The sequence below is a fragment of the Sminthopsis crassicaudata genome, chromosome 5 (assembly GCF_048593235.1).
Source record: "Sminthopsis crassicaudata isolate SCR6 chromosome 5, ASM4859323v1, whole genome shotgun sequence".
Taxonomy (NCBI): Eukaryota; Metazoa; Chordata; class Mammalia; order Dasyuromorphia; family Dasyuridae; genus Sminthopsis; species Sminthopsis crassicaudata.
Window position 1 is genome coordinate 202,705,924 of NC_133621.1, and position 12,402 is coordinate 202,718,325.

General features: G+C 37.3%; 1 protein-coding gene across 2 annotated transcripts in view; it reads right to left on the reverse strand.

Annotated features, from left to right (window-relative positions):
• Positions 1-11,115, reverse strand: part of SYT10 (synaptotagmin 10) — a 78,408-nt gene extending 67,293 nt beyond the window's left edge. Inside the window, exon 1 of one of the 2 annotated variants that reach the window (XM_074267214.1) lies at positions 10,712-11,115. In XM_074267214.1, the coding sequence (XP_074123315.1) occupies positions 10,712-10,859 (148 nt within the window). In that variant the 5' untranslated portion in view covers positions 10,860-11,115. Of the gene's footprint in view, positions 1-2,441; positions 2,828-10,711 lie in introns of those variants that run through there. The other variant, XM_074267215.1, reaches the window with a different exon arrangement.
• Between the last annotated feature and the right edge of the window lie 1,287 nt (positions 11,116-12,402).

The following is a 12,402-nucleotide window of genomic DNA, read 5'->3' on the forward strand; positions in this document are numbered from 1 at the left end:
TATTGAGTAGAAGAGGTATAATCAGTCCTGCATTTTTGGAAAATTACTTTAATGGATGAATGGAAGACGGACAGGAGTGGGGAGACACTTAAATAAGACAGACCCAGAAGCAGGTTATTATAATAATCCAGGCATGAGATGATGAGGGCCTTCACTAAAACGATGGCAATATTAGAAGAGAGAAGGAGTTATGTTCAAAAGATGTTGTGAAGGTGAAACCGATATGGAGATGGGAGACTAGGAGATATCTAGGGTGATTCATAAATTATAAGCCTGAGGGATTAGGAGAATGATGTTGCCCTCTCAGGAAAATGGAACAGAGAAGGGGGAAGTGTTTTAGGGGAAAAGATAATCAATTCTCTTTCAAACATATTGAGTTTAAAATGTTTATTAGATATCTAGTTTGAGAAGTCTAAATGAAGTTGGGGATGCAAGATTGGGAGTAAAATCATCAAGTAAAATACCATAGAAGCAGAAGAAGAGAGGCAGCCCAGGACAGAACGCTGAAAGACATCTATGGTAGAGTATGTGATCTGGAGGGAGATCCACAGGAGTGGTCACATAGGGAGGAGGAAAACCAAGAGACACTAGTATCCCAAAAACCTAAAAAGAAGAGAATATCAAGCAGAAGAGAGTGATCAATACTGTCAAAAGCTGCAGGGAGGCCAAGGAGAATAAGGGTTGAGAAAAGTCACTGAATTTGGCAGCTAAAAGGTCAGTGGCAACTTTGGAGTGAGCAGTGTTGGTGAAATGGCAAAACTGGAAGCCAGATTAAAAAGGGTTAAGGAGAGAAAGTGGAGGCAGCTACAAAGGGCTGAAGAGAACTAGGACAAAAATGGGCAGGAATGGAAGGATCACATGAGGATTCTTTTCCAGGATAGGGGAGACATGGGCAAGTTTGTAGACAATAGGAAATGAAGACACACAGAAACAGAGACAAAATGAGAGACAGAGAAACAAAGAGAGAGACAGAATGAGAGAGAAAGAGTTTGATTGAAAATGAGATGACACAGGTATTCATCTGTTGGATGAAAAAGATGGAATGAGATCGTTTAACAAGTAGAGAGGTTAGCTTTAGTAAGAAGTAAGTTTCATTATGTGAAATGGGGTGAAGGAAAAAGTGTTAGGAAATGAAACAGGGAAAGAAGGAGTATATGGTATATGGCCTCAATTTTCTTTTGTAAAATATGAGGCAGTTCCCACCTGAGACAGTGGGAAGAGATAAGCTTTGGAAAATTTGGGGAGAGATGAAAAGTCTTGGAAGAGATGCTATGGAGATGAGATAGTGTTGATAAAGATATAGTAGGGTTGCCTAGCAGGAGTGAGGGATTAATTGAGATTATATAACATAAGATTGTAGTGGATTTACTAAAGAAGGCTGTATGATTTTCTTTACTTTCCTTCAGAAGCACACGTATAGGCACAAAGGTTAAAGAATGCTGAGAGTGAGCAAAGGCTGAGGTTTAAGGGGGTGAGAGATTCAAAAGAGAAGGAAAACAGTTGAATTGGTTCACTATGAAGTCAAGATTGGAAAAAGAAAGGAGAATTCTTTAAAGACATAACTTTGAAAAAATCATGTAATTTTATTAATATCTCCAGATGGGGGGTACTTTGTCATTTGTTAGGTACCTGAGATGAGGAGCTAGTAAAACAAATTTTAGATTGTCTTCCCAGATGAAATTTATCAAATGAGTGAAGGTTCTAAAGAAAATGGGTTTGATAGGTTAGATTTATTCAGCCCCACCATAACCTGACACACTCTAATCCCAGTCTGTCTCAGAGACAAGGAGATCTCTGCTTCTGGGTGGAGTCCCAAAAGAATGCCTTCAGTCTTCAGCTGTGGGTCTTCCTTGACACAACATTGTTGGAAACTGGGTAGGAGGCTGTGATAATTGTGGCTCAAGCATACTGTTATCAGTGCAAAAAGGCATTCTAGGAATGGAGGGAGGAATAATTGATTGGCAGATGGCAATGGTAACCTCTGATAGAGGGAGTACTAGATGTGACTCCTGAAAAATAAGGCTTATAAGAAAGCAATTGATAGCCAGTCCATGGAGGGATTAGTAAAACTGTAGAAGAAATGTCAGCATCAAGGCACCAGGGGCCCCTCAGAGTTGCCTAAATCTGAGATATCCTTTTTATCATCTTTCTTTGCCAGGAGTATAAATGCCATTCTCTCATATTCCAGTTTCCTGATTTTGGGGGTAGGGGAAAAATGCCATACCATTATACCAGGTCTTCTGTTTTCCTCAGAAAAAGGAGAAATGTAATTGTGTACCAGTGTCCTACCTCTGAAGTCAAGAGAAAAAACACCATCCCAAGATACCAGATTTCTTGCTTGGTTTACTGCCTTCTTCAGGACAAGGAGAAACACAATTCCATGGAGCTTTACCTTTAGCAAAAAGGGAAGAAATGCCATTCAGTCATAATAAGTCCCTTACCTGGTCCCCTGCCTTCTGTTGGGAAGAAGAGAAACAACATTCAATCATGTGTCCTGCCCTTTATCAAAAGGAAGTAATACCAATCCTTTAGCACTTCACACTTATCCCCTTCATTTGAGAATGCTAAGACCTTGAGACCAAACACCTGTGGATAATCTACCCAAACATTCCTTGAGGACTAAGAAATTCCCACCTGATCATATCTTCCCCTTCCCAGTGATTCTCCAACCCTAGCTGGCATCTACCCCAACAGTCTGATTTCTTATTCCTATTCCACTCAACTCAATCTCAACATTCTTCTCTGGCTATCCCTCCCTTCCACTGTGCTCTCTGGAATGTCCTGGGTAACAAATTTGTTTTTATCTTAAATCTTTTCCTTTCCTACTCTTTCCATCTTCTGAATCTTACTGATATTGACTCCCTCCTGATAACATAAGCTTTTACTCATTCTAGCTGACATTCTACAAATCAAGATGGAGAAGTTGAAATACTTTTTGTTCACTATTTCCATTTACAAGTTTTCCCTCCCTCTACCACCATCACTTCATAATCAATCATCCTTTAGATTTATTCAATTCATATCACACAATAAAAATTCTCATAGCTATTGTGTAAGAAAATCTAAGATTCTTTTTCGGTTTTTTCAATGAGTTGAGTGCTTGTGACTGAGTCTTTCTCTTCTCCCCAACTCATACTTCATACTGGAGGACTTGAAGACACCTCACAGTTCAATATACTACTTTCTCAAGATCTATCCCTCTATCCCACCCCAGTGATACACAAAAATGGCCATCATCCACAAATGTACCACATCTATGTTTGTGAATACTGAAATTCATTTTTCATTCCACCTCTCCCTCTGCTTAGCAAACTCAAGTCTTATTCTTCATCTTTTCCAATCCCCTCAGTTTCATAGTTTTTTTCCAAGACTATCACACTTCATCTAGAAGTCTTCTGCTAATATATAACTATCTCTCATGCAATTTCTCCTTGTGATGGCTAATAACTTCTTATGATTCTGTTTTCTCCAGCATATTGTCTCCTCTGTCATCCCTACTCTCTCACTTATCTTTAATCTTTTCTCATTCTTCGCAATCACCTACACACAAAACAAAGTTCCTCCCATCTTCATAAAACCCTTTCTTCATCTGTCCAACACCACTAGCTACCATTTCATATTTTTCTCCCCTTCTGTCCCTAATTCTTTGAGAAGGCCATCTCTAATGATTGCCTCACTTCCTTTTTTCTCACTTTGTACAATTTGGCTTCCAAATTCAACATTCAACTGAAGTTGCTCTTTCCAAAGTTACTAATAATTTCTTAATTGTCAAATATAATTTTCTTTTCGCACTCCTTATCTTTTTTGATCTCTCTGAAACCTCTTCTTTCAGACTCTCTTCTCTTAGATTTTTGCCCCACTACTTTATCCTGGTTCTCTTCCTATCAGTTAATAACCTCTTCTTTTTATTCTCTTTTATTGAATCTCCATTCAGACCATTCCTATTAACCTTGTGTCTTTCTCATAGGCTATGCTCTGGGCCCTCTTTTCTTCTTCTTCTATACTATTTCACTTTGTGATCTCATCAGCTTCAATTCATTCAATTAACATCTCTATCCTGATAATTCTCAAATTTATTTATCTAGCCCTAATTTCTCTATTAAGGCTGCTAGATGGTCCAGTGATTTATTCAAAGTCAAAAAAATCTGAGTTCAAATACAGTCTCTTATACTTACTAGATTGGGCAAATCACTTAATCTTTGTTTACCTTAATTCACTGGAAAATGATATGGCCAATTACTCTAGTATCTTTGCCAAGAAAACAGTGTATAGTACTGTTCGTCAGGAACTAAAAAGTCAGACATATCTGTGTCTGAATGCCTATTAAACATCTCAAACCAAATATCCGATAGACATCTTACACTCAACATATTCAAAATTGAACCCATTATCTTTTTCTTTAAACTTCTCCTTTTAAATATCCCTGTTACTATGGAGGGCACCATCATCCTCTCAGTCATGGAGGCTTGGAACTTAACTGCAATCATCCCTGATTTTCTCTTATGCTACTCACCCTGTTGCTAAGTCCTGGCAATTTTACTTTTGTAACAATACCAGACCTATTGTGAACTTCAAAGATTTGACATCATCCATCTTGACAAGGACCAGAATGTTGATATTCAAGATTTGGTCCTTTTGAGAGGGGAAAGAAAGGTTTAGGATCTTTGAAGGTTTTTCTCCTCCAAAGTGTTTTCTCCCCTTTCTCTGCTCTCTCATTATGATGATTCCTTGGGGTAGTAGGGAGAGGGGAGTTGTAAGGGGTCTGTGTGTGTGTGTGTGTTGGTAGTTGTTATTTCTTAAACTTTTTTTTCCCCTCTTAATACTGTCTTTGCCAATAAGAGTGCATTAAAAGACCTAAATATATTTTAATGGTAGAACGTCCTCTAGAAGAGAGAGGTTTTAGAAATAAAAATGAAAATATGTATAAATATACAAACAGCAATTTTAAAAACTCATAAATGATTGTCCTTTCATAGTGACAACAAAGAATAAACAAATCCCTCCAGTACTTTTGTACAAATTAAATGACTGATATATATATATATATACATATATATATATGACTGATATATATATGTGTGTGTGTATGTGTGTGTGTACATATATATATATATATATATATATATGGTTTTTTTTAAATTACATCAACAATGTACAACCAAAATTATTTACAATGCAACAAAAAAAGGATAGAAACCACAATTTAACATTCTATTTTTGGCAGCTACTATTGCTTAGGAAGCAGTTTTAATTAACAAAATGAACTGAAACCACATTTTCCATCACCTGTTCTATCAAATAATTTAAGTGGTACAGTGGATAGCACACTGGGTACGGAATTAGAAAAAACTCAAATTCATGAATTCAAATCTGGTCTCAGACACTTACAAGCTGTGTGACCTTGGACAGATAATTTAACTCTGATTGCCTCACTATTTTTTCATCTGTGAAATTATCTGGAGAGGCAATTTCGTACCTTTGCCAAGAAAACCCCAAATGAGGTCATGAAGAGTATGTCACAAATGAAATGATTGATGACAACACCAAAAACCTCTAGAAGTTCCTTAGGACTTGGACACTAAAGAATGGAATGTGATAGAACTAGTGTCCACTAGCAACATAGGTTAGACCCATATCTCCTCCTTTATTCTTGAAACAGGGAAAAAAACAGTTCCAGGACTTCCATGACTTGTCACATAGCAGCATAACAGGTTTCACCAACAAGCAGCTAAGGTTCCTTCTTAGCAGATTTTGAAGATCATGGGAGTCACCCACAGTACACACTGTCTTGTTGCAGACTATTTTCATATTCTGAGTCAAGAGGGGTAGGTATTTCAAATTTGCTGTGTTAGAGAAAATTAAACTTCCTTTTATTAGCATTTGAGGAATCAAATATCATTTTTTACTTGATATTTAAGGGCCTTCACAGTCTAGTATTTTCTTACCTTTCCATTCCTTTTCCAAGCTACTATTACTACCAGCTTATTAACTGTTCCCCATACCTGAAATTCCATCAACTATACCCATGTCTTTGCACTGGTTACCTCCAAGCTTGAAATTATGTCCCTTCTCACATCTAACCTCCCTTCTCTGGTTTCAAGACAGTTCAACCATCATCCACAGGAATCCTTCCTTAGTCCCTCTGCCCCAATCCCTCCTCTGAGCTGATAGCACTTTCTCCTATAAGGTTACCTTCCTTTTATTTTGACAAATATTTTATATTTAGTTAGTGTGTCTTCCCTTTTTAATATGTAAGCTTAAGAACAGAGACTTTTTTTCTGTCTTTTTGTGTGTATATGTGTGTCATTTGGGAATAAAGCAGTGGCTGACAAATAAATGCTGATTAAAACTAGCAAAGAGCTGAGATCAAGAATAGGGTCAATTTTAAATACTACTATTATAATACTGTGAGACTTTTCCTGAAATTTTTTTAAATAAAAAAATTAATGAGAGGATATAGTTGTGGAATTTTAAGAGAAATAACTGGAATTTTCACCTCTGGCAAAGCTTTGACTGGTCATAAAGATCCTGGTAGTAGTAGTTCTTCCTAACTGGGAATGAGAACTTTTAATACTTATTATTAAGCTCTTGTCTATGGGTCATGTTTACTTTTAAATTGCTTGAGTTCATTGTAATTCTGTGCTACAAGCTTAGTAATGAAATAGCTTGTGCATATCATCCCATTTAGAGTAGTGCTAATTAGGATCCCATTCCTACACTAGGAGAAGTCATTTTCATTCTTTGTGTCTTACAGACATACATATCCCATATCCTCAAAATTCAAGCAAAGGGATATCAGGTAACTTAAAGATTGGGTCAGCCAGAATTGTTTATAAGAAGTATTAAATCTTTCAATTTCTGTGAACAATTAAAAAAAAAAAAAAACCAAACCCACAATTAAGTGTAAATAATGCAGGGGTGTGGTAAGAATAGTTCATTCTTCCCACCGTTTTTCTCTTAGGTCTTCAGCTACCACAATAAGAGACTAACCTAATCAACTAGCATTTTTTTAAACTAGCATTTATTAAATGCCTACTATGTGCTAAGCATTAGATAATATTGTAGTAATAGAATATCTCTCTACTTATCCATTAAGAGGACATCTCTAATGCTCTGGAAGAAGAGAACTATAGATATCATAGCCACCAGCTACCGTAGTTGCAATGCTCCAGAAAAAAACATCTGCCATGCCTCCCTTCTTCTGTCCTTATTCTTAAAAGCACCTTAAAACTGTTGCTGTCCTAGAGAAGCCTGGCGGAATCCCTCCCCATAGTCCTGATCTTGTATAGCTTCCATTCTTCCCAAGATAGGAACAACTACAACTCCCATGGACTTGTGGTCAGCCAAAGCCCTATCATATTTATTTATAAATAATACATATTAATGCAAAATTACTTGTTTTAAAATTCTATTTCTATGTCTCCTATGTGTATATGTGAGGGTATGTATGCATATGTATGAAAAGACATACAAACATAGCCAAGGTAGTGGTAGTGATGGGGAAGAAGTTGTATCTTTAGGCTTAAATAGGGTTTTTTGTTTTTTTTTTGATTGGTTGGTTTTGGATTTATATTATTATTATTATTATTATTATTATTATTATTATTATTATTATTATTATTTTAGCAAATGTTAGCTGGAAAAGGATAAAAAACCAAAGACAAGTGATAGCTGAGATTCAACCACTGCTCATGCTAAATAAAGACACTTTTACACTAGACAAAATACACTTTTGTTCATAGATAGGCAAAGCCAGCATACTAGAGTTGATTTACAATCATCTGGATAAAATTAGCTAAATCTGGTTTTGGTATGCAATTTAAATATTCCTGAAAAATGAAATTATATCAAAGGAGCTAAGGATTTAGTGGTGATGACCACTGTCTTACCCATCTAAACTGGGAGTGAGGCAATTTTTATAATCCTATACTCCACTACAACTTGTGGGATATGCAAAATTAAAGTCTAAGAACACATAGTTAATTCTTTTTATACTTTTGACTTTGCTCATCATAAAATTAAACTTTTGATATTCCTGATTTTTGTCATTTTAAAACAGTTTATCTTATCTCACACCAGATCAATCATTCGATCAATAAACATTTATTAAGGAACCTACTATTTACTATGTGTGCTAAGCAGAGAGGATATAAAAAGAAGCTCCTCCCTGTCCTCGAGGAGCTTATAAATCTAATGGGGAAGTCAACATGCAAAAATATATAGAAAGCGAAAACTATGGACAGGAAAGATAGGAAATTATTAATAGAGACAAGGTACTGGAATTAAAAGGGGTTCACCCTCCTGTAGGAGGTAATATTTTGATTGGAATTTAAAGGAAAACACAGGAAAGAGGTAGAGCCAGGGAAGGAGAACAGAGAAAATGCCTGGATCCTAGAGATGGAGTTTCTTGTTCAAGGAATAAACAGAAGGCAGTGTCCCAAGATCTTAAAAAGCAAGTTGGAAGATAAAGAAGACTGGAGAGATAAGAGAGGATTAGATTATAAAGAACTTTGAAAGCCAGAGTTTTGTATTTGATCTGAGAGGCAATAGAAACGGATAGAGTTTATTGAGTAGGGGAGGGTAAAAAGAATGCTTTAAGAAAATCACTTTAGTGACTCTGAGGAAATGCTATTTCTATGTGTAGGGTATATATTCATAAACATATATATAACAAACTTATCACATTTATTCCTGGATGTTTCTAAGGTACAAGAAGAAAGGAAAGAAGACAGCAAATTGTATCCCCCGCCAACTTAATTTTATATCTAATTAGATATCATTCAATAGATTGTGTAGATAGTGCTAGGGTACAAACAAAATTTTAATTTGGTTATTGTTATCAAGATCCTGAATTTTTGGCTAATACTTATGACCGTTTGTCTCTCAGTCCTTTAAAAGCAAACACACCCAGCTCTTAATGTTTTATCCTCCCTCATTCCAAAGGGTAATATTTCACATACCATTTTCAGTTTTGAGGGTATGCTTTCACAAAATCTGATGCTCTAGTGATTAACCTCAAAATACCCCAGGGTAGGAAAGGGTAGGAAGTGATAAGGAAGGGAAATGTCCTATCCTTTAGAATTCTTCATTATAATTTACTTCACCCTACTTTTTAATCAACCCCTGTGAACAAAAACTACCTCTGGAGAAGGAGCAGCAAAGTCCAAGACCTGCTTTGCCTCAATGCAAAAAGTGGTTTTCAAAACAGTATTTCTTTAAATATTAAGCAATTTTGTATATTACAAAGTTATTTTCTTATATTCTTGTAGTTTCTTCTATCATCACTCCACTCAACACAATTTACCATCCAAGTTCTGTCTTATTTCATAGGATCTTAGATTAGGATCAGAAGAGCCCTTCAAAGACATCAAGTCCAACCCTTTCAATTTACAGATGAAGAAAATGAAGCTCAGAGAGACTATTATTTATTCATCCAGTGACAATGGAGTTCTTGTCCCATCCCTTTACTTGTGCATATTTTCTCCCTTCTCATCTATACTTCTAGGCTTCCTCAGGTCTACATCCAATCTCCATCCCATAATATCAAAGCTTTCAATTTATTCTGTATATACTTTATTGCACATAATTGGCCTCTGTTATCTCTTCCTTAATACAGTGAGTTCCTCAAGAACTCTTCCCCCCCCCCTTTTTATCACTAGCATTTACCACAGTCCCAGACACATGATAACCATTAATAATCCTTATTGCCTTGCCTTTTTTTTTTTTTTTTTTTTTTTGGTCAGGGTTTCTGACTTCACAGCTGGTACTTTTCCCACTGTGTCACTGCTCATACTCTGCTCATACTCCTACTAAGTATTCCTGAAGGGCTGGAGCAGGAGTCCCAAGATATAGATTCTTAGCTCCATCATTTACCCTCTGGGTCTGGATGTTCAAGTGATTTGCTCACAAGTCCACTTCCTCAATTTTGTAGTAACATGGAGATAACAGTACCTGTCCTGCCGATTCCTAAATTATAGTAAAAAGATCAATGCACGTGAAACATCTTAAAATTTGAAAGCATTACATAAATGTAAGTCACTATTATCAACTGAAATAGATTACCTGCGCCTTATTCCCTTCTGGTTCCTTAAAGCTCCTTTCCTCTGGATACCTTATTGTCAGAGACAAAAAGAGTCCTGGATCTCTGCCACATTGGAAGGATTTTTTTTTTTTTTTTTTTTTTTTAATGGGAGCTTTCTCCTGGATACCTATCTTCCAACTTACCTTTTATCAGAGAGGGAAAGAGAAGAAGAACAAAGTTCAAAGTTCAAACTCCCCAAACCTTCCACACACGTAGGGTGCAAACAGCGCAACCAGGGCAGTGATTCAGACCCACTACTGTGAGGAATCCAATTTGACAGCGCTAGATCGAAACGTTGGTGGGGAAGAAGGAAAGAGAAGCAAAAGGCAACATAAGGCAGGCAAACAGTTAGAAATGAACCTTGGAGAAAAGCAGAAGAAAAAAATGAGATCCAAGGCGAGAACTTCTCAGGAAAAGGCTGGAAAGGAGTGGGATTGTTGGGAAAGCTCAACACCACCAAAATAAACCAGAAGCAGATCGCAGACAAGAATACGGAGGGAAAGAAGGAAATCGGAGCTTGGAGACAGGAGGCAACAGGCAGGTGACAAAGAGTTTGGAGAGGGAGGACAGAGATGCAGAAGAAAGTAGGCAGAGCCCTCCCGTCCTCTGGCCCTTTTCTTTCTTCGTTACCTGTACTGTCTCCACCTTGGTTGGCGTTATTTCGGGGGAGGATGCCAGAGCATTTCTCCCACTCCACTTGGCCGGCGAAGCAGAGCTCCGCTACGATGTGCAGTGCCTTCTGGCACAGACTGCTCACTCCGTCCTCGCGGAAACTCATCTTTCCTCTCTCCTTTTTCCTTGCTCTTTTTTTCCTTTCTTTTTCTTTATATCACCCTTTCGCCCCCCTCGAACTCAGTTTGATACCTTGTTTTGTTTTTTGTTTGTTTGTTTGTTTGTTTTAAACCATCATCTGGCCAGAGTTTTGCCGGAGAACCCACTAACTACTAAGAATCCCAAGTCAGCCCCATAGCTGGAGAAAAGGAAAGGATAGATGGAGAGATGCTGGAGCCTTCTTAAAGCTACCGGGATTTGCACCAACTTACACGCAGTGCGCGTGAACTAAGGAGATCTGGGAAGAGACGTAAACAAAGGGGGAGGGGAGTGAAAGGAAGGAAAAAAAAAAAAAAAAAGGCAGTTTTCCACTTGTAAAAACAATGCTCCCCTCTCCTCAATGTGCGTGTGCGTGCGCACGCGCTCTTCCGGGTGGGCTGTTGGCCGAACATTGCCGAACATTCAATAGAAAGGTAGCGCGGGTTTGGGAGAGACAGGTGGTCGCAGAGGAGCTAAGATCCTTCTTGCCTTCTTTGAGTCATTTCAGGATAAGACACTGGCAGAGAGAGAAAAACATCCATTGCAAGGGCAAGCATCTGCTTCTGTCCACTTATGAAAGCTTGGAGCTGCGTTCATATTCTCTCCTCCTCCCCTTTTCTACTGAAACTCAGGACCCTAAACTCCCCTTTAACACCCTCCATCTACCCAGAGGGCTTTCTCCCTTCCAAGTGCCACTGCAATCTCGTCCGTGCGTTCCTGCGTATGTGTGTATATGTGTAAGGTTCTCGATTATTGATTGATTGAGATGGTTGTTGGATAAAAGATAAATTCCATTTTTATATATTTCTTTTGCATAAAACCTTGGAATAAATTTTAATTGTGAATTTAATTTGCCTAGCTAGATGACTTTTAAAAGAATTGAATCTGTTTTGCTTTAAACACAAATGCTATGATTCATTTTTCTGCCCTTAAAATTTTAAGATGTCATGAGTGCCAATGTTTTCTTTGTATTATTATGTTTCTTGCACATAGTGTCTGCTACATGTTGAATTAGGGTCAGCTATGTGGCACAGTCGATAGAGTGCCAGGGATTAGGAAAACATCTTTCCGAGTTCACATATGATGTCATTCACTTATTACCAATGAGACTCCTGGGTAAATCACTTAATTCTGTTTGTGTTAGTTTCCTCTTCTGTAAAATGAACTGGAGAAGGAAATGGCAAACTACTCCAATCTTTGCCAAGAAAAGCCTAAATGAGGTCATGAAGACTCAGACATGATAGTAAATGACTGAATAAAAAGAATTAATATTAACATTCAGGTAATATTACATTTAATATTGAGGGACTCAAAACTGAATATTTCTCCAGTTCAATTAGTCAAATTAATTGGTGATCCAAATTGAGTGAAAAAAAAATCCAAATGAGAGTCAGGAACTTTGGTTTTCAGCTCTCCCAATGTGTGCTGGATTAAATTCTTTTGGATCCTCATTTCTAATTGTTTGCAATATGAGAAGGCTGGACTACATGATCTTGTGATTAAAAATATAG